Genomic DNA, 20,068 nt, shown 5'->3' on the forward strand with positions numbered 1-20,068 from the left:
AATTATCGCAAAGTGTCGTAAAACTCGAATTTATTCAAAGTTTCATCAAAAATCCCTTCAAAAATTTAATTTTTCGGACCTAGAGATTACACAATTGAATTTAAGTTCATAAAACCTATACCTTTTAGGTACCTTATAGGTATACTTATGGTAGGTATGAAAAATGTTCTTCTTCATGGTTAGATCCCAAAGAAATCGTAAGGCCCTCAAAATTCTATTTTAAAGCTCGTTTATGGTAGTGACTAATAAAATCTGAAAATCCACTTTCATGGTCATATTGCTGCATACCAAAATGTCACAAATTTGATTGAGATTCACAAAACATTAGTTCCATGAAATTAATGAAGTAAATAAAAGTATGGACCCTTCAAAGCCGTTTTCGACAAAAACAGGCGCAATTGCTTTATGGGCATAAAATCCTAAAAAATACAAATATTGTTTTGGGAATGGATTTCTAGCAAGTATTTGATCACGGTTCAGCACCTGAATTACAATTTCACAGTTTTCAATAAATTGTGAGCAAGGGGTTAATTTTTGTAGGTTTTAAGGTGTAATAGTGTAGGTTTTAAGGTGTATTCTAAATTTTGGTACGGTTTTGAAAATATTTAGGCAATAATCTGATGGTAACATTAGTAACTATGTAGTGAATAACTGTACAGGGTGTCCCTAATTAAAGCATCGAGTCGAAACACAACTATGAGTAGAAAGTTTTATGTGTGTGTTCACAAAATTGTATTCTAAGCTCTTCCTCTTTTTCTTTGTCACTACGATTAATTTATACGTTGTAACTACCTTTTGTAATAAGCCTGTGTGATGGAGAACGTTCTTATATTTTAGCGATAACACACACAAACTTTTCTACTCAATCGCATGTTCAAACTCGATACTTTAATTAGGGACACCCTGTAGTTCAAAATTTGAGACCAAAAGGACCATTTTATAAAAAGTTATTCGAGAAAAACCAATTTGTAGGTTTTAAGGGGTAATCACCGTTAGGGAAGAAAACCATAGACAGCGTACTTTCAAGTTCAACACAAAAACTTTCAGCCTCAAATTCCACCAACATTTTCAGATAGAGGGTACCTTTAGTTTTTGTAGGTCTTAAGGGGTATCCACTGGTAGAATATACTGTTGATAAGTTAATCAAAAAGTTGAAAAAAATGCAAAAGTGTTTTAAAATGAAGCTGAAAAATGTAAAAAAAAGAAAGAAATTCAAAAAATGTTAACAAACTCCAGTTGTTTTATATAAGCAGGACTTGTCGGTATATTTTTATTAGCGGCGTAAAGCTTCACGTCATAACGTAGATGGATGTCTTGCGTAAGGAGGGACGTTTGGATCACGACGCCGTCAACTGAAAAGCGAAACTCGTAGTTTCCGCCAGATATATACCGTTGTTCCATCTCGATAAAATGATAGACATTCAAGGTTAGGGGATACGTAAAGGCCTTCTCTGAGCCGTCCACAAAATGATAGACGTGAATTCGAGAATTCCCTGCGTGGCCGTTGATTGTTGGACGTTTATTTCCCGTAGAATCTTCCATGAAAAACGTAGACGTTCCTTGGTTATTAGGATTGTTTTGGTAATATTTGAGGTAGAAGGATACTTTCCATTCTGTTCCAAGGACAGGTATTGTTGTCAAGTAATTGTCAAATTTCAGTTGCGTTTCTTAAATGAAAAGAAAAACTTACCCCTATAGTAGGGGGCCAAACCTTGGGTGCCGTGACATTTTCTTTTCTACGCCCTAGCCATTTTAGTCTATTCAAAAGAACAGTATATTATTAATGAAAAAAGAGTGCACACTTATCGTGAATAGACTTTAGTTGGTCTTAAATCGGCTGTATTCCTTTGTGTCTTTTAGTCAGAGAGTTGTTGTAATACATTTTTCTGCTCAGAATTTCATGCTCTTTCAGATGATATCAATCATTTTCGTTTATTTTGACTTTTGAAAATCAGCTATTTCTCTAACACTTATTTCCCTTGCAGTTTTGCCTATGGCGTCACTATTTTGGTCATAAAAAGTTTTCCCGAGCCTAATCCACGTCCTCCCTCTCTTGTAATGGTGTCAGGAAAATTGCCCCCGAAAACTGCCCCCCCCGGAAAACTGCCCCGGAAATTCCCTCGAAACGGCCCCCCGGAATTGCCCCCTAGGAAAATTGCCCCCGAAAATTGCCCCCCAGAAATTGCCCCCAGAAATTGCCCCCTAAGAAAATTGCCCCCGGAATTGCCCCTATTTTCATTTTCGAACTAATCTAATCAATTTTCAACACTTGGAATTTGGATTACGCATTTTAGTGATCGCGTCTTACGGATTAAGAATCTAGAATATTTGGGCTTATTTTCAGGTTGCGCCGTAATTTTCATTAGTTGACGTTTTTATAAGGAAAATGTGGTTTAACCATGGAATACAGAGAAGCGTTTCTGTTTAGCGAAGTCCATTTCAATGTGTTTTATACTTATTTTCGCTATTCAAGATTTTCTTATGTTTTACAAATTCTTGGTCATAGGAAGGATACTTCATTCTACTATATTCCTCACCTGACATTGATCTGCTTTGCATGTTTAGTTTTTATTTTTTATTAAAGAAAAAGACGCTCAAAACGACTTTTACAGTTTTGTATGAGTGGAGAAAGATAGTCGAGTCTAAAATCACTTTCAAAAAAAATCTTTCCCATTTTTACCCTAACGCCCTATCCGTGCTCTCTAAGCTAGGGAATAATTTTACTAACTCGCCAATAAGTTCCCACCAAAATTAAATTTCAGTTTTCTTGCTAATAACCCGAAATTCAACAAGTTGCCAAAATAGATAAAAGAAAGATTTGCGTGTCATCACTAAAATTATTCCAAAAGTAATTACAGTATTCCAAAAAAAGTTCCACCAAATAATCTATTTTTCGCAATTTTCTACCCAGGACTTGTTATCCAACCCCCCGCTATCAATTTTCGGTATCTGAACTTCTTTTTTTCACGATTATCTGTTTAGCCTTTTTCAATCCACCCCGCTGAACCCCGTTTACTAGGTCCCTAAGATAATCAAAACTACTTATTTTACAGCTACAATGGCCATTTGAGTTTCATTGGCTTTTAAAAAGTGGAAAAAAAGATGGCGGGGGGGGGGCAATTTTCCGGGGGGCAATTTACTAGGGGCAATTTTCTTGGGGGCACTTCTGGGGGGAAGTTTCCTAGGGGGCAAGTTCCGGGGGCAATTTTCCGGGGGCAGTTTTCCGGGGGGCAATTTTCTCGGGGGCAATTTTCCTAGAACCCTTGTAATATACTGTTCTTTTGAATAGACAAAAATGGCTAGGTCGTAGAAAAGATGTCACGGAACCCAAGGCTTGGCCCCCTACTACTAGTCATGTGAAATAAAAAATAACAACCCATAAGAAAAACTTACCCCTAGTCATGTGAAATAAAAACTTACTTTAATAGGAAAAACTTTCACAGGGATTGAATTTTGCGCGCATTTCGTGGATTTAGGTGAAATCCTCAACACGCTTATTAGCTGTAAAAACCCTGTAAAAATCAAGCTCTGTCCAAATTTGTATTCAACTTATATGATATTCTAATATACGTATCTCCCTCGCACTATTCCAAAATCGTCGAAATGAAAGAAAGTTTTGTTCAGTTTTCTGGAAAAAAAATTTAATTTAAAGTTTTGGCCCTTTTCATAAATTCCTATTTTTACCCCGATCAGCGAAGTTAAATGAACGCGAAAAATCAAGAAAGCCCCATCCGCAAAATTTAATCCTCGCAAAGATTTATCCCATTTAAGTAGTTTGGATAAAGTTTGAGTTAAAACTCAATCTTGAAAGTATAAATTTTGAAGAAAAGTTCCATTTACCACTTTTATGCTCGTGCATAAGCGTGATAAAATTCAAATGTTACCATAGTTACCTTTGTCAATCAAAAGTATTGGTTCCACACCGTGTCGATTTTTTGGTTTTCGCGCCTGTAAAGTATAGGAATTATCTCGTTCAAAGCTAGCTACTTTATAAGATCATTGAACACAGATATTTTATCTAAAACACTAGATAGAGCTACTTTTTTTCTCAAGCCACGGCAATCGGAGCAAAACAACGCGTTATCTTTGCTGAGTAGACCACAGTAGTAGATCACAATTCGGTACCGGCAATTTCGTAAAATCAAATCAAATCAAAACAGATAACCTGCATGGCGCGAAGGTTGGAGGAGAGAGATTGGACGCATGCGCAGTTTGTGGGCTCCAATTGGCTCATCCACTGTATGTTTGGGACAAGCTGGAGTTTTTACAAGCTCTTATTTGATTTGGTTGGTCGTTAAGATGTAATAAAAGAATCTCATCACTTTTTCTAAAGAACGCGTCATCTCTATCACTTTAAATGACCAATTAGTGAAGTATCTTGTAAAAACTCCAGCTCATCCCGGGAGTATGTTTGTTTTAGATATTTGTGCTATCGACTGGTGAACGAGTGAAAGAATAGAAAACTGAAGACGAATGAAGGGTTTGCGTTAATAAAAGGGTTGGTTTAAAAAGAGTCTAAATTTTTCTAGTGGCTAAGCATAACTATTTTGCATTTGATGAAAAAACATGAAACTTGGCACAGACATTCATGACAATATTGTGAAAAAGTAATATTGCTTTTAACGTAAGTATAATAGAATTAGATTATACTCGAATAGGAATAGTGTTCATTTTTTCACTCCATATCCAAAAAATTAACGAAAAGCATCGATTTTCAGCGACATTGATTTTGTCCAAGACAGAATAGAAGAAAAGTTTTGAAGCAAATTTGGCGAATTATATTGATTTTAGTGTTTTTCACGTGCCTAGTAGGCGTAAACTCAAAATACGGCAGCGATCGATTGCGGGTGGGCGTAAAAAGGGGCCGGTGTTGATTACAATACTGGCGACATTTACACATTCGAAGAAGGAGACTATGACATATGAGGAAACCGTTAGAAACGAACTTTATAAGAACATAAGGCTTCGATGGCCAAAGTGTTAAGAACATTTTAAAGCTTTGCGGACTCTAGAACACAGAATTTCATAGGAAATTGGACAAAACACTCATAAAATGGCGAAAATAAGAACATGTTAAGAACATTTCTCTAGGCTTACAATTCAAAAAGTTAAGAAAATCCCAAGACTTAAAAAATTTAGGATGTTCTTATAAAAAAAAAGTGTATTATTCCGAGGGAAAAAAGATTAAATCCAAAGTCTTTTCAAAATCTTTTTGAAAGTATAGTCATGCTGAATATAATCATAGTTTTGAGTTGATGATTTTAAAGCTAAAATTCAAAAATGATATATGAAAAAGAAAAAAATGGCCACTTTTTCTACTGGGCAAAAAAATCGAAGCCCTCTAAATTAGGCTCAATTTTGGCCTACTCTTGATTATGTCTCTAACTAATGACGTTTCAATGTCTTGGAAACAATGCCATTCGAACACGATGCCTGGAATTGTTTTATTTATTCAAAGGTAGAGAAAGGCTGTAAGAGAGGCCCCCCCAGCGGTTTGCGTGATGGCGTGATTGGGATTTTTTTCTTGCGTGATGGCGTGATTAGAGATTTTTTTTGGCGTGATGGCGTGATCAAGATTTTGGCGTGATGCGTGATTTGGGCTATTTTTCGCTATTTTTTGTGTAATGACAAATTTTAGCGATTTTCGTGATGCGTGATGGAGAATTTTTTTTTGCGTGATGGCGTGATTAGGGGTGCCGCTGGGGGGCCTCATAAGAGGTGGAATTTTTTTGAGTTTGACACCAGTAGAGCTATTTGATTGGCTACATAGTCTTCCATGTAAAAAGTGTTAACTAATGACCATTTTCGATTAAGATACGATGGGTTTATAACCTACCTTGCATTTCTGTGCTCGGCTTATTTCAACCACAATGGCCAGTGTGAACCAAACCCACGCTAGTTTCATTTTCCTCCGACTTTTCTTATCACTACTCAAAGGTTATGATACTTTTATTTCTGCTTACGACTCCCTTGAAGGATTATTTATTTTCCCCTAAAAGCAATAATGTTTCTTTCGTGTACTTGTTATTAGTAACATTTGAATAGGAAATAATTTGCCACATTTTCGAAAAAATAAGTTTTACTTGAAACAAAATTAATAATTTAATAAAATATTTTCATTTCGGAACTTCAGATATTTTCAATGTCTTTTGAAAAATAAAATGAATAATAAATCAAACTTAAGATGATTCAGAATCATCAAAATTTTGAACCAATCAGAAACCTTGATTTGCGGACCGTCCTGATTACCCAATACGCATTGCGGGGACTTGAAATGAAAGAAAAAGCGACTCATAGCAGATTTATGTTGTTTCTTCAGAATAAGTTCCAATGATCTAGATAGTAATTAAAATTAATAATATTTACTTGGTACGTTACTTATTTTAGTCCATTTTCCATTTTTACATTTTCTGTCTGGGTCTCTCCAATCTTTTCCATAAATTGCTTGACTCATTGGATCAGGGTTTGTCGGACAGTATGTCTTATGGCCCAAAAATTCACAATCTTTGGGTATCATATCTACCCATTTGTACTCAGTACTAAAACCATATTCCTCATGGCATGTCATTTTTAAAACGCTACCACTTTCAATCATTTTATAACCTATAATTCCTACGTGTAACTTATGTCCGAGAATAAGACGCCCGAGTGGATTAGGTACGGCGCATTGGTCCCAACATGTCCACGATCCTGGGCCACGACTGATTTCTCCATTGCAACAGATTTTTGTTCGCTTTCGCCAGTATGTTTTATACTCTGGATGAATGGTGAGATGAATTTTGTTATCGTCGACTGTGAAATGACGATCGACCATTTTCAAGAGTTTTGGCACGTCATCTTCCGGCATCATTACATCGACGTCTAAATCGTACGGCACGATGTTACCTAGAAAAAGATATTTACACCGTTAACAGTCAAGGGAATCGTTTTATACAGTGTCATTTTTTTACAATTTCATGCCCTTGTTGATGGATGTATTTTGGAGAGCGCTTTTAGAATGTAAAAAAGAATGTTGCTATGGGCTGCTTACGAGTTTAGCATTTAGTATGTCTACACTTATTGCAGAAATTGATATACTAGCCTTTTATGTCAACAAGGTAGGAAGATGGCCTTAACGGGTCTATTTTCAAGTTTGAAAATCTGCCTGAAAATAATAACCAGAATGTCAAATAATTAACGTTCTTTATAACGTTTGGTGAACTTTATGTCCCAATTCTGAAAGTACCTCCTCCTCTAGACTTCAGTGTCAATAATATGTTTTGATTTCAAAGCTAGTTTACAGTCGGTAGAGTTGGTGGATCTTGGAAAATCGACTCTTATTACCGGCTGTAAACTTTGCTCATCCTAATTTCTCCGCGTTTAAATGAGGACGAGGACCAGAACGAAAATTCTCGGAAAGGTCCTAAACTTAGGAGAGGCGCTCAAATTAAACTTTCACAACCAAAGAACTCAGTTTGCTTGAACTTTTTTAATTTTCGAGCAGGGCAAGCATGGAATAGATTGCCCGCAGAACTTAAAAATTTGGACTCAGTGGAGAGTTTCAAAAATAAAATATGCAAAACAAAAATCTATTGTTCTTGCAAACTTTGTTCAATATTTTAATGATTTTATCAATTTTAATATTATTCTCTAGCTAGGGAATATTCGATTGTCAAGTTGGTTTTAATTAGTTTTGTACTATATTTTTTACACCAACGTTAAAGGGTTAAAGAAAGAATAAATAAATAAATAAATAAATTAAATAAATTTAATATTTCTGTGACGGACGAAAACATCCTCCACCACTCCTTAAGACTTTATCGAATATTGATATAGTTGACGCTCTCTAATTCGATTTTCAAGGGGAATCGCATTTTCATCGAATAAGGGAGCAAATCAAATAATAGAGCATAGTTTAGGAGAGTTTCTTGTTGATGGAGTGTATCAAAGAGTAGAAGGTCGAATTAGAGAGTGACAACTAACTGTACCTACAAAATCACAACTTACGGTCACGTTCCGCTCCAACTAGAGATCCATATATCAGTAAATATCGAACGTTGAATAAATCCGCCATGTGTGCCCACGCATCAAATAGTTTAATCAGTCCTGGGATTCTGTCACCGATTGCACAAGATTGATCTTCACCATATTTCGGACTACGTTTTAGTTTTGATCGTCTGTCTTCGACTTTTTTTTGTAAAGACTGTAAATCCGTTCCACTTTTCGAATAGGCATATTCTAGTTTCGATGTGAAATATTTTACATGTGAAGGAAAGACAAGTGAATCGTGGAGGGTAGAGTTCTTGTCGGCTGCTCGTTCATCGATGATACCTTTATCGTAAAGAGAAAAAAAATTTTCAAAATAATTTGAAAAATGTAAAATGGTAAAAGGAAATAAGTGCTAGATTCAATCCGCCACCTCAGAAATTCGGTGCAAATTTCGGGGACACTCGATTCAAAAACAACTGAAATAGGACCCTTACGGTGTATTTTCTTAAAAAAAGATTTTGACCATTTTAAGGCAAAATATGGTCAGATTTTCCAAATTTTACACCTCTACAGTTCACTTTTTCTCATCTTTGCTCACTTCGACCCTTATAGTGCACTTTTAGAATTTTGGAAAAATGACCTTATAAGAGCCGCACGTACTGTAGGTCGTTAACCTTCCTTGAGTGCCCTCCCCGGTCCCCCAACACTTCAAATCCACAGGATTCGTACCTTGATCTTTTAGATCTTTAAACTTGTACTCCCTTTTGTCATGGTGTCCATTATTGTAAAGAAAGTAAAATCCTAACATCAAAAATATTGCAACAACAATAAAATCTTTTGGGTGACGCATCATTCTTATTTCGTGAAACCAAACACACGCATATGAACTACTGTTTAACAATCTCATAAGTTTCTCTTCTTTCTAACTCTGTATATTATTTTTTGAGAAGCGATACAAAACTATACATGCATGTTCTCTCATTAATATATGAGACGTATTAATACATATGGTTAATAAGATAAGATTAAAGTATTTTATTGATAACAGTATGCAGTACACACAGTATGCAGTTACTATCTATGAATTCCCCTGAAACCTCCAAGTGTAATTGAAATGAGTTTCTTTCAAAAGAAATCTTCTACATGATTCCCAAATGTATAACAGTAATTACTAAACTTTTAGTTATGGTAATGTTACTTAAATGGAATCGAAATGATAGACAAATCTTTATGGTATGATTTTCTATCGCTGACTCTTTTTAATATTTGAGTTGTGTTTTCAACGCCGGGGATAAAAATATCAACTTTGAACTTCATCCAAGATCTTGGATTGTCGTCATGGTTACGTTTCTCTGCGTTGATTGCGCGCTGAATAGAAATTCTGGATTGGTCGGCACAGGTCGATATATGATTTCGGCCTGTGCTTTTCACGGTAAGGCGTGCATGCTTTTCAAATGTTCTTAATAAAGACTTTTGAATAAGCTTTCAAAGCCGTTTTTAAATACGAGGTTTTAGCCTAAATTTGACCTCTTGTTCTTATAAAATTGTTCTTATAAAACTACTACTATTGAATTTGATTTGTATTTCCTCGATGTACCTCATATTCCAGTCAAGAACAATTGCAAATTAGGCTATGGTGGCCAAACTAGGATGTTTGCCCAATTAGGCCAAAATCTTTATCCTAGTTAGGATATTTAATGGCTTAATTTGGATATATAACATATTCAAACCTAAATATCTTGAGGACAAGTAAAATCCGACATGGACTTGTTACTTGGACTAAAAAATCAAGCCGATTTAAGTTCTACATATGCAGCGCGCAATTTTGTTGTCTGAAAAATTAAAAAAAACTTTTGCTTCTTTTCGTTTCTTGTGGTTTTTTCGTTTAAAAACGTGATAAATTAGATTTTATCTTGTTACACGCTTTTTTTATAAGAATGGTGTAAATCCATTTCATCATGGATATTTTTAACTTTTGTTGGAAAAATCATCCTAAAATATTTTTACAGCATTCTTAGTCTAGGATCCTAATTCAGACTAGACTTAAAATTTAGTACATACGTCTCAAGCATAAAATGGCATTTTTGTGAAAGGAGTGAGCCTTACTTGGGGGTGATTGACAATTACTAATTGAAAATGGCATTCTTAGCTTGAGTAGCACAATTCCATGATGGTGATGTTGTTAGCGTTATTCTTAATTTTTAGCCATTTTAATCATGGACATTCTTTAAAGATTATTCTTATAAAAAAAGCTTGTACTTAGGATTCTCAATTCTGTTCTTAATAACTTATATAAATTCCAAACAATAAATTGAAGCAATATTTAAGAGGTTCGTTTTATTATTTTTATCTTTTCCCTTAGCGGATTCTTTTCTTTAATTTCGACTGATAACATAATTTTGCTGAAACAGCATAAGACTTAAGCTTTTCTGTGAAACTACGCATGCGCACTACTAAAAACTGAATATTTTCTCAATCTGCTCAGATTTTACCTAAAAAACAGGTGGAACCTTATTTGAATAAATAAGAATTTGACATTTTTAGCTAAATTTTGGCGCGGAATTTGAAATCTAACGAGTCAAAAATTGGAATTTTGTTCTTTCCAGCCTAATTAGGCTACATATTCTGGCTTAATTAGGCCATCGTATCCAAGTGAGGCGAACATAGTCTGATTTGCAATAGTTCTGACTGTATTCGGGACATTATAAAAAAATGCTTATGTGTGCAGTTTTTCGCCATTCGGAATTTGTTTATATTCTGTGCAAATTGCACGGAATCAAAACAATAAATGGTACAACCAGCTATGACTAAGGGAGACCGGTAAGTACAAAACGCCTACTACCAACAATCTCGGACAAAAGGTCTGTAGACTTTTCAAAAATTCCTCAATAGTGCCAAGAAAAGTCTTTTTGACACCTGGGAAATTCCTCAAATGAACCACAGTTGTATTACTTACTACTTACTACCTACTCCGTTTGGATATTTTACAGACCAGAACTCTTCTTTACCTCTTCTTTTTTATAAGAACAAACCATATAAGAAAATTTTAAGGCTGTGGAAATAAGAAAATGTTAAGAACATTTTTAGGCTTAAAACCCGAAAAGCTAATAACATCTTTAAAATTTTTTGTTGTTCTTATAAAAAAACGCGTATGAAAAATCTCTATTACAGTAAATTAAAAAAAAAAAGATTTCTAATTTTAACATGCTGAATATATTAAAGGTAATCTCGAGTCATTTTGAGGTATTTTACTGTAAATAGTAAGTACCTTGTCGGCCCTTTTTACGCTGGCCCTTATTGGCGTTATTTTTAGGCTCTTGGCGTAACAAAGGCCATTCTAACAAATTTTGGCGTTATTTACGGCCCTAATTAGCGTTAGCCCAAAATCAGGCTGTGGCGTAATTAGGGCCGGCGTAAAAAGGGCCGGTGTAAAAAGGGCCAAAATTTTGCAAATTTTAAGGTAGTTAAGTATTAAGTATTAGGTACTAGGCTTTTTGTACCTACCCAATGGGAGGCGCTCAACTTATTGAGGAAGAAGTCACATCAAATCCTCATAGATTCCTCTTTAGCCTTTCGGTTATACCGTGAGGCCGGGTAACTTGCATCATGAGGAGGCTAACATGCATAGCCCTTAAATGAATGACCCGTCTGGTAGAATAGTTAAATCAAAACAAACCTTTCGGCCAGTACTCTTTTACAACATCTTATCAGATCTTATCAGATCTTATCTGAATATATTTCCATTCTTATTTGAATAAAAAACATTTTACAAGCAATTTTCTATTGCTTTTGAATTTGTATACAGTACCTTGATTTTCAAGATCTTCAAACACGTACATCTCCCTCTTCGAGTCTGCTAAATCGCGTGCCACGCGTGCCAGCGTGCCATCGGTTTTTAGGCGTGCCAGCGTGCCATGCGTGCCATGCGTGCCTTCGTGCCAACTGTCTTGGCGTGCCAACGTGCCAGCGTGCCAACTGTCTCGGCGTGCCAACGTGCTAGCGTGCCAACGTGTCTTGGCGTGCCAGCGTGCCTACGTGCCATCCAAATTCCGACGTGCCATCCAAGTTTTGGCGTGCCATCCAAATTTTGGCGTGCCATCCAAATTTTGGCGTGCCATCCAAATTTTGGCGTGCCATCCAAATTTTGGTGTGCCATCCAAATTTTGGCGTGCCATCCAAATTTTGGCGTGCCATCCATATTCCGGCGTGCCATCCTTATTCCGGCGTGCCATCCAAGTTTTGGCGTGCCAACCAAATTTTGGCGTGCATTCCGGCGTGCCAACCAAATTCCGGCGTGCCATCCAAGTTTTGGCGTGACAACCAAATTTTGCGTACTTTTTCAAATTTTCAGAGTCTTTATTTTCCATGAAACATTAATTGTTAGGCGTTGTTACTAAAAGTGGTAACACATGGTAACAGGGGGTAACACTAGGGTAACAGGGGGTAACACATGGGTAACACATGGGTAACAGGGGTAACACTAGGGTAACAGGGGTAACACATGATAACAGTTTGAAAATGGTGGCTCTGAGGGGTCGGAAATTTGAAAATTGACTTAACCAATGTTGTTGGTGAATACAATGATAGAATGAATGATGCTGGTCAATGCAATGATGGAATCGATGTTGCTGGTGACTGAAATGATGGAATCGATGTTGCTGGTGAATGTAATGCTAGAATCAATAGTGCTGGTGAATTCAATGTTGGAATCAATGGTGCTGGTAAATTCAATTGATTCCAGCATTACATTCACCAGCATCATTGATTCTATCATTGCATTCACCAGTAACACCATCATTGCATTCACCAGCAACATCGATTCCATCATTTCAGTCACCTGCACCATTGATTCCAACATTGAATTCACCAGCACCATTGATTACCCTAGTGTTACCCCCTGTTACCATGTGTTACCCTGTGTTACCACTTTTAGTAACAACGTTGTTAGGCGATATTTTGAAATATTCACTTACTACGGTCTCTTACACGGGTTAAGGTACGGCAAGTGAGCGGAGTAAGAAAAAGAAAAAGTCAAGAAAAATGATGACTTCTGAAAATTACTTTAGCCCTTGGACAACTATTTAACTAAGTTCCTTATTTTTGGCTACAGCTCCTGACCACTTGATTTAAAAAGGCAAAAACGGTAACCGTAAACTCATGAGCTTTTTGGCCATTTTGAAGTTTTAGGTTTTCAAAAAAAAAATTCCAGAAAAAAACTTTTTCAAAAGGTTTCAGAATGAAAAGCTTTTTCAATTTTTTAGAACAGTAGCGTAGACAGGGGTGAAGAAAGATCTGCGTATGAGAGTGGATTTTCGTCAAGAGCAGCATTTACGTCAAAGCATTTGATTATTCGCATATTATTGACTTTGTGTCGTTTAATCTACTCTCGGATACCTAAAAGCCGGGGCGCTATAATTAATTTTTCGAAAATTTTCCATCCAGGATATTTTTATTCCACCCCCCCCTCGTATATTAAGTTTTGACATATTTTCCAACCCCCGGTAGGTACCTGAAAGTAAGCCAATGTTGCTTCATCCTTGTTTACTCTATTGTACAAGACTCCAAACTGCTCAAAACGACTGAAAATGACATAACATCTGGAGATTTAACGTTGTTTGGAGCATTTAAGATAAACGCTTTTTTATATAAGAATATCTTCTATAAGAATATCAGGATGAAACTCAAAAGTCCAAAACTTTCAATATGATTATTTCTCATGTTTGTAAAATAGTCAAGTCCAAAAAAGTAAGAACATGTTAAGAATAATTCACCCTCAATTTTGGCAATTTCTTAAGAATACTTGACCGTCATCCAAAAGTACACTACACGTTTTTTTATTTATAAGCATAACGCGTATAAGCATAACAAAGCTGGGATTCTGGCTCGAATACAATGGATTTATTGTTTTAGAACAATAGAAAATTAAGCATATTAAGCATATGTCCAGCCTCAGCTTAAATTACCATATGCTCAAGAAAAAAGCATAACGCTAAGTATCTAAACATATATTATATATAAAGCTGAAAGTTAGATTTGTCAAGAAAATGACAGGTAGACTGCTGCCTTACGCGTGGAAGAAACACGTGTATCTCCTCCAAAACTTTTAAAGTTATGTAATGCTCTGTTCATATAAAAATGAAATTAATAAAATAATAATAAAAGTACTACAATTTTCATATCTCTAAAACAGCTCTCTTGGAGCATTTAATGTTTTCATTGCATGACAATCTATATCCATTTGCACCGCCAGCATCCTATTGAGCATGAGAAAACATCTTGTTGTAAATTGGTGTATACACCTCATATTTTGTGATAATGCCATTATTTACATAATTTAAGTGTCATTACATAAAATAACCTTGAAAATGCTTTCCCACTAATTTTGAGGAAGTCCATATTGGGGTCCACAATGGGGTCCATATTGGGGGGGGGTCCAAGTTGTGTCATCTTCTCCCCCAAGCTTTACCGAAATTTCGGCAAAAACTCGAGCACGCCGAAATTTGGATGGCACGCCGAAATTCGGATGGCACGCCAAAATTCGGATGGCACGCCGAAATTTGAATGGCACGCCAAAATTCGGATGGCACGCCGAAATTCGGATGGCACGCCGAAATTCGGATGGCACGCCAAAATTCGGATGGCACGCCGAAATTGGGATGGCACGCCAAAATTCGTATGGCACGCCGAAATTCGTATGGCACGCCGAAGTTTTAATGGCACGCCAAATTTGGATGGCACGCTGGCACGTTGGCACGCTGGCACGTTGGCACGCTGGCACGTTGGCACGCTGGCACGTTGGCACGCCATGGCACGTTGGCACGCCAAGGCACGTTGGCACGCAGGCACGCATGGCACGTAGGCACGCTGGCACGCATAGCACGCTGGCACGCGTGACACGCGATTTAGCAGACTCTCCCTCTTCTCATTCCCCTTGTAAAGAAAGTACAATCCTAACATCAAAAATATGGTAACAAAAATAAAATGTTTTGGTTGACGCATCATTCTGTTCTTGTACCTCAAAAACTCCGTCTATCTTCGTCTTCCCTCTGTTAATTTGAATATGTACAATTATGTTCATAACTTAATTACTTAATAGCCACCCCCTATTAAAATAGTAACAACTAGACGGTTCTCGTCGTCGCAAACGCCGGTTTAGCTTGCGCATTAAAAGCCCTTAGAAGGATAAAGCTGGCATACTTAGTTGATGCTCTCTAACTTTATTTCTAAGGGTAATTGGAATTAGTTTTCATCAAACACGGGAGTAGATCGAGTAGTTGGATGATTTCTCGTAAATACCTTTTTATGCTTCAAATTGAATGGGAGAATGTAACTTGAAATCTTCACCAATATCAATGTTCTTATAAAAAACGCTTATTACAAAAACTTGAGCTCACCACCAAACACCCCACTTCTCTGATTTCAGTAATTTCTGTTCTTATTTTTTGATATTTTCTTTTCCTATTCTCCTTTTTAGAACAACATTTTGATAGGCTTTGTACCCTATTTTTACTACTTTGACTTCCAGTTTGCCTAAAATTCAGTCATTCCAGGCTTAGCATTATTCTTAAATTGTTCTTAAGTTTTTGCATTTTCATTGTTCTTATAAAATTGTTCTTTTAAAAAAATCGCTGGTCTGTAAAATACACGCTACTTGCAGACTATAAAAAATTAACCCTTGAGCTTCAAAAAGTATTCGAAAGGAACAATCTAAAGAAATCTAACGATAGCGGAAAAAGACTATCGTCTGTATTTATTATTCATGTTATCATTTCTGTGGCTTCAATAATGACTAGTTACTGTCGCCAAGTAATAAAAATTCATAAATAGAAAAAAATTTTGAAATTGAATATTATTTTTGATGCGATTCATAAATTCCTGGGTAACAACGTAAACAAATCAATCAAAAATTGAGTAACTCGTTAGTTAGTTTTTACATATCATTTCGGCAATTGGCGACTTAACCCTATTATTATCAGGCTTTTTCGGATTTTGTATTCTCAAGGGGGGGTGTTTTCCACCAGCCTTGCATAACTTTTGATCTAGAAAATATATGGACTTGAAATTTGGCAGAAATGTTCTCTATCATAAAAGGAGTTCATAGAAAAAAATTTGGGTTGATGACGTCATCATAAATGTGATGACGTCATCACAAAGTTCCACAATTATCGCTGACCAATGAAAAAGTACCATTCAATAAAATAGCAATTAAAGTTGAACTAATGAAGATATTTCAATTCTGTTTTAAATTTCTAAAAGCCAAAAAGAATATCTTTAACATAGTTGCCGGTTTTTAACATACTAATAAAAATGATGTTTAAAACCCATGCAGTAAATGAGCAAATTTTTTCAAAAAACAATGACGTCATTTTTGATGACGTCAGCAGTTTTTGAAATTTTTTTAAATATTTTTTAAATGTTATTATTGATACCTAAAACCTGTCAAAATTTGAAATTGGTTGGATGCCTAGATAAAAAGTTATGATAAATTTAAGATTTTGGAATTTCACAGGGTTTTAGCTAGATTTTATGACATGCCTGCACCAAAAAGTCATAAAACCTGATCTGGTCGGTGTATAATTGTAAAATTTGCTATATATGCTGCTAATAGGATTATATTAAAAGTCAAAAACTTTCAGAGTGTTAAAATTTTTTTTCAGTGAGCTATTAGCAAAAGAGTGCCAGCCTGGTGGAAAACACCCCCCCCTGATAAAAATAGGGTTAACATTTAATATCAAAAAGAAGAACTTTTAATTTGGAAAAAGAATCTCAATTAAACTTTTTTTTGGTACAAATGTCACCTAATACTGGAAAAAGGATACTGGCAGATAGATCTTACTCAGAAACTCTGATGTCAATGTCCATTTGCAGTGACGCTGATGGCGATATAACTCTGATGAACTCAGAAAGACTTGAACCTCGGATTGAATCGAGACATGGTACGTCAACGGTTGGCAAAGCAAACACGAGAAAGGGTAGTTCTCTCTCGATCGATTCCAGACAGTGGAGTTCAGTCACTAATAAAAATGCAAAACATGTGGTGAGTGCGGGAAGCTCTGTCAAGTTTCGCACACCGCCCAATGAAAGACATTCGGCACCCATACGCCCCAGAGAACGAAATATACCATCAGAGAAAGTGATTGCTGATAAAAACGTTCGAATACCGAGACAACAAGTGTCTTTTTCAGCTAGCACGACGAAAGATAGAAAAAAATCACAACCAGCTACAATACTGAAACCTGGAAATCAAAGCCCTATCATTTTAAAAAACTCGAAGACAAAGCAGAGAATTTCTTTTTCAGCCAATGAAATTGCGAGAGGAAAGAAAAAACCCAAAAATCTACGAACATCTATCTCAGCAAGCTTTACAAAGTCTGCTTCTAACCAAAGGTCACAGCAAATTAACCCGAACGAAACTAAATCAAGAGAAACGAGCTCAAAGGTCAATGCCTCAAAGTCCAGAAATGGAAATGTGAGCGGAAAGTCGACTACTTTGAATCCGAAGCTACCAAAATCAACCGAACCCAAATCGAGAGAACCGAGCTCTAAATCCAATGCCTCAAACTCAAGGCAAGGAAACTCTAAGCCAATTACAACAAGGGACGAACAGTCCGCGAATCAAAGTCGAAAATCGCCGGCTTTGAATCCGAGGTTACCAAAATCAACCGGACCCAAATCGAGAGAACAGAGCTCCAAATCTGCTGACTCAAACTCGAGGCAAGGAAGCTCGATTTCATACGATTCTGTTTCGAGCTCGGAAATTCGAGATTGGTACAAGAAGGAAGGACAGAGGCTGCATTTACGCCGTACTTCTGGTCAATTTGATTCAGAGGTTGATTTTCAGGATGATGCGGATGGTTGGTTTTTGACAGACACTGAAATGACGGGTCGACCAGAATCTGGATTTTCTGCTTTTTCTAGTTTTTCAGAACCAGAAACAAAGGCAAAGAACCATTATGGGTATCGTGGTAATAAAGCTCATATGAATGAAGAGATCTTGACCGTCTTAGATTTAATTGAACAATCGAGCAAAACGGAAGAAATAGAAGATGAAAATAATCGAGACCAAGTCATCCAGCATATTCACACATCCTTTTTTGATGATATTTACACCAGTGTTTTAGAATATTTGAAAGTTACTGACAGGCTTGATGAAGCTGGCGACGTTGAGTTTGGTGATCTCATTGGTGAAAATGATAACGATTTTGTGATTTTAAGTGAGAACAGAGATGTTTTAATGGGACATTTTAGTTCTTTAGAGCGGGACCCTTCTGAACAAACGATCTGGGACCAAATTGAGGTTGCTTTGACGATGCGATTAATTGACGCATGCTCAGTAGAAAAAGAAGATGAGTCTGAGTCAGAGATGGATGAATTTGAACTTGATTCGTTGAAATCTACAGTACGCGAACAAGTTGATTCCGCGTCGCGTGATCTGTTGAAAGAGGCAGAGTTACAGGCATTTGATCCTGTCGAGTTGGAAAATTTGAAGATGGCGATTTTTCTCGATTTAACGGCAAAACTGGATTCTAGTAAGAATAAGGATAAGAATTCGAAATTGAAAAAGACTTCAACAGAATACCGAAAACAATTTTATGAGAAATCATCAAAGAAGAAGAAAGACAAATATTTGAAAAATCGTAAATCAGGTGCAAGCTCTAACCGCCATAAGCGTTGCGTCGAAGGATTATAAATTGAATGTAATACCTGGCTGAAAGTTGAAGTGTATTTATTTGGTATTTATTGTAATGTTTCATATAGGAGATACCTTAACATTAATTTATGGAAACAAAAATATGTGTATATATAGAAACCTTCCTGCAATGAAACTTGTCAATAGTATTTTATGTTTTTAAGTAATCCCAGTCATAGCTAAGCTCATAACCGATCATTCATTATGCGTAGAATGGGTATGGCGAATGTCAACCTGGCTGTTCAGCCAAAACATTCAAAACCATGTTGTCTTTTGCTTTAAAACGAAAGCGAAATTGACTGGGTCCTAATGTTTATGCTTATGATCGGCTTTTGATTTTGGTGCGATTGTTTTGCTTTAGCCAATCAGCACACTCAAAAGCTCATTTGATGTTCATCCCAAATCTGGATAAAAAAGCTCAAAGCGGTGCGCCAACCTAGGCAGATTCTCTAACGAAGCCATAGTCTTTAGAGTGCGGAGTATCAGAATATGCTCGGAAATAAGTAAAGGACTTACGTTAATCCGTAAACGAGATTCATTGTCGTAGGGAAACCCTATAGTCCAGAAAAAGACATACGATCGATGATCAAAATTTGCAGAGATTCTACAGAAATCCTAAATTATTTTTTCGAAGTTTCAAACTATTTTCATAATTGTCCTTTTTACTTGTACTCGTCAGCCCTGTCTTAAAAATGTAATTCTTAGCGGGGATTCAATTTGACGTGAAATTTGATGAGGATTTAATTAGGTTAATTGGAAAGTTGGAATCAATTAAACGTGTGAAATTTACAATAAAATGAAAGAAAAGGGCTAATGATCTTTTTTTTTTTGAAATTTGGCGGACGACAGATTATGGAAATTTTTGATGGGGCTATAGATTTTGCGAATTTTATCTAAAGATGCCAAATTAGCCAAATTCAATCTGTGCCAGAATTGTGTTTGGTTGTGGGAGCTCATCTCTCGATCATTACCTCTTACTCTATTATCTCTTTGAAATTTATCCTTTCTTCCTTTCCGTCTTAACAGGGTTGACGTATACAGGAGGTATGTGTGACGGCGATCGCTCCGTTGCTGTCATCAAAGCGGATGGTTTCAATGCTGCTTTCTCATTGGCTCATCAAATCGGTCACAGGTAACCAGTGTGACTGCGACATTTATATTTTGGCCAGTCATGCAGCAGTATTTCTCTAAAGAGTTCAACTCATTTAGGTCAATGAACTATTTATCTTGATATAAAAATCTCGGGTTAAAATAATCAAAAGGAGCGCTTTTTAGATTAGGTAGGGCATTATATTTCAGCCAGTCACGAAGCAGTTTTTCTAACATCTCTTTCTGACTCCTCCATAACCAGAACGACTTTCTGGTTTCCTGCTAATACTCTTTCCCTATTTATTACTCGAACTACACAAA

At 36.3% G+C, this 20,068-nt stretch overlaps 3 protein-coding genes across 3 annotated transcripts in view; 1 reads left to right on the forward strand and 2 right to left on the reverse strand.

The window, feature by feature from the left end:
- The window catches only part of LOC136807169 (A disintegrin and metalloproteinase with thrombospondin motifs 6-like), a 79,469-nt gene that overhangs the window by 25,442 nt on the left and 33,959 nt on the right, over nt 1–20,068 (forward strand). The window contains exon 9 of the mRNA XM_067063749.1: nt 19,685–19,790. Coding sequence (XP_066919850.1) covers nt 19,685–19,790 — 106 coding nt within the window. The remainder of the gene's footprint in view (nt 1–19,684; nt 19,791–20,068) is intronic.
- On the reverse strand, nt 1,129–6,035 carry LOC136807166 (uncharacterized). The gene is made up of 3 exons (XM_067063746.1): nt 5,837–6,035; nt 3,894–3,948; nt 1,129–1,667 (listed from the first exon to the last, which is right to left on the reverse strand). Exons 1-3 carry the CDS (start codon nt 5,903–5,905, stop codon nt 1,213–1,215), a joined length of 579 nt encoding a protein of 192 aa, XP_066919847.1. The 5' UTR covers nt 5,906–6,035; the 3' UTR covers nt 1,129–1,212.
- LOC136807167 (uncharacterized) lies at nt 6,292–8,978 on the reverse strand. Its single transcript, XM_067063747.1, has 3 exons — nt 8,698–8,978; nt 7,987–8,310; nt 6,292–6,885 (listed from the first exon to the last, which is right to left on the reverse strand). The coding sequence occupies exons 1-3, from the start codon at nt 8,873–8,875 to the stop codon at nt 6,353–6,355; spliced, it is 1,035 nt and encodes a 344-aa protein (XP_066919848.1). The 5' UTR covers nt 8,876–8,978; the 3' UTR covers nt 6,292–6,352.

The sequence above is a fragment of the Clytia hemisphaerica genome, unplaced genomic scaffold (genome assembly GCF_902728285.1).
Source record: "Clytia hemisphaerica strain Z4C2 unplaced genomic scaffold, Clytia hemisphaerica genome assembly, whole genome shotgun sequence".
Taxonomy (NCBI): domain Eukaryota; kingdom Metazoa; phylum Cnidaria; class Hydrozoa; order Leptothecata; family Clytiidae; genus Clytia; species Clytia hemisphaerica.

What these genes read in the sequence shown, in the direction of transcription:
- LOC136807166 (XM_067063746.1), bottom strand. Translation starts at nt 5,905, where the DNA reads ATGAAACTAGCGTGGGTTTGGTTCACACTGGCCATTGTGGTTGAAATA. An exon ending in GCCGAGCACAGAAATGCAAG is followed by an intron (nt 3,949 to 5,836) that starts GTAGGTTATAAA and finishes TATACTTTACAG; the next exon opens with GCGCGAAAACCAAAAAATCG. An exon ending in AATACTTTTGATTGACAAAG is followed by an intron (nt 1,668 to 3,893) that starts GTAACTATGGTA and finishes TTTTCATTTAAG; the next exon opens with AAACGCAACTGAAATTTGAC.
- LOC136807167 (XM_067063747.1), bottom strand. Translation starts at nt 8,875, where the DNA reads ATGAGATTGTTAAACAGTAGTTCATATGCGTGTGTTTGGTTTCACGAA. An exon ending in TAAAGATCTAAAAGATCAAG is followed by an intron (nt 8,311 to 8,697) that starts GTACGAATCCTG and finishes TTTACGATAAAG; the next exon opens with GTATCATCGATGAACGAGCA. An exon ending in AGTTGGAGCGGAACGTGACC is followed by an intron (nt 6,886 to 7,986) that starts GTAAGTTGTGAT and finishes ATCTTTTTCTAG; the next exon opens with GTAACATCGTGCCGTACGAT.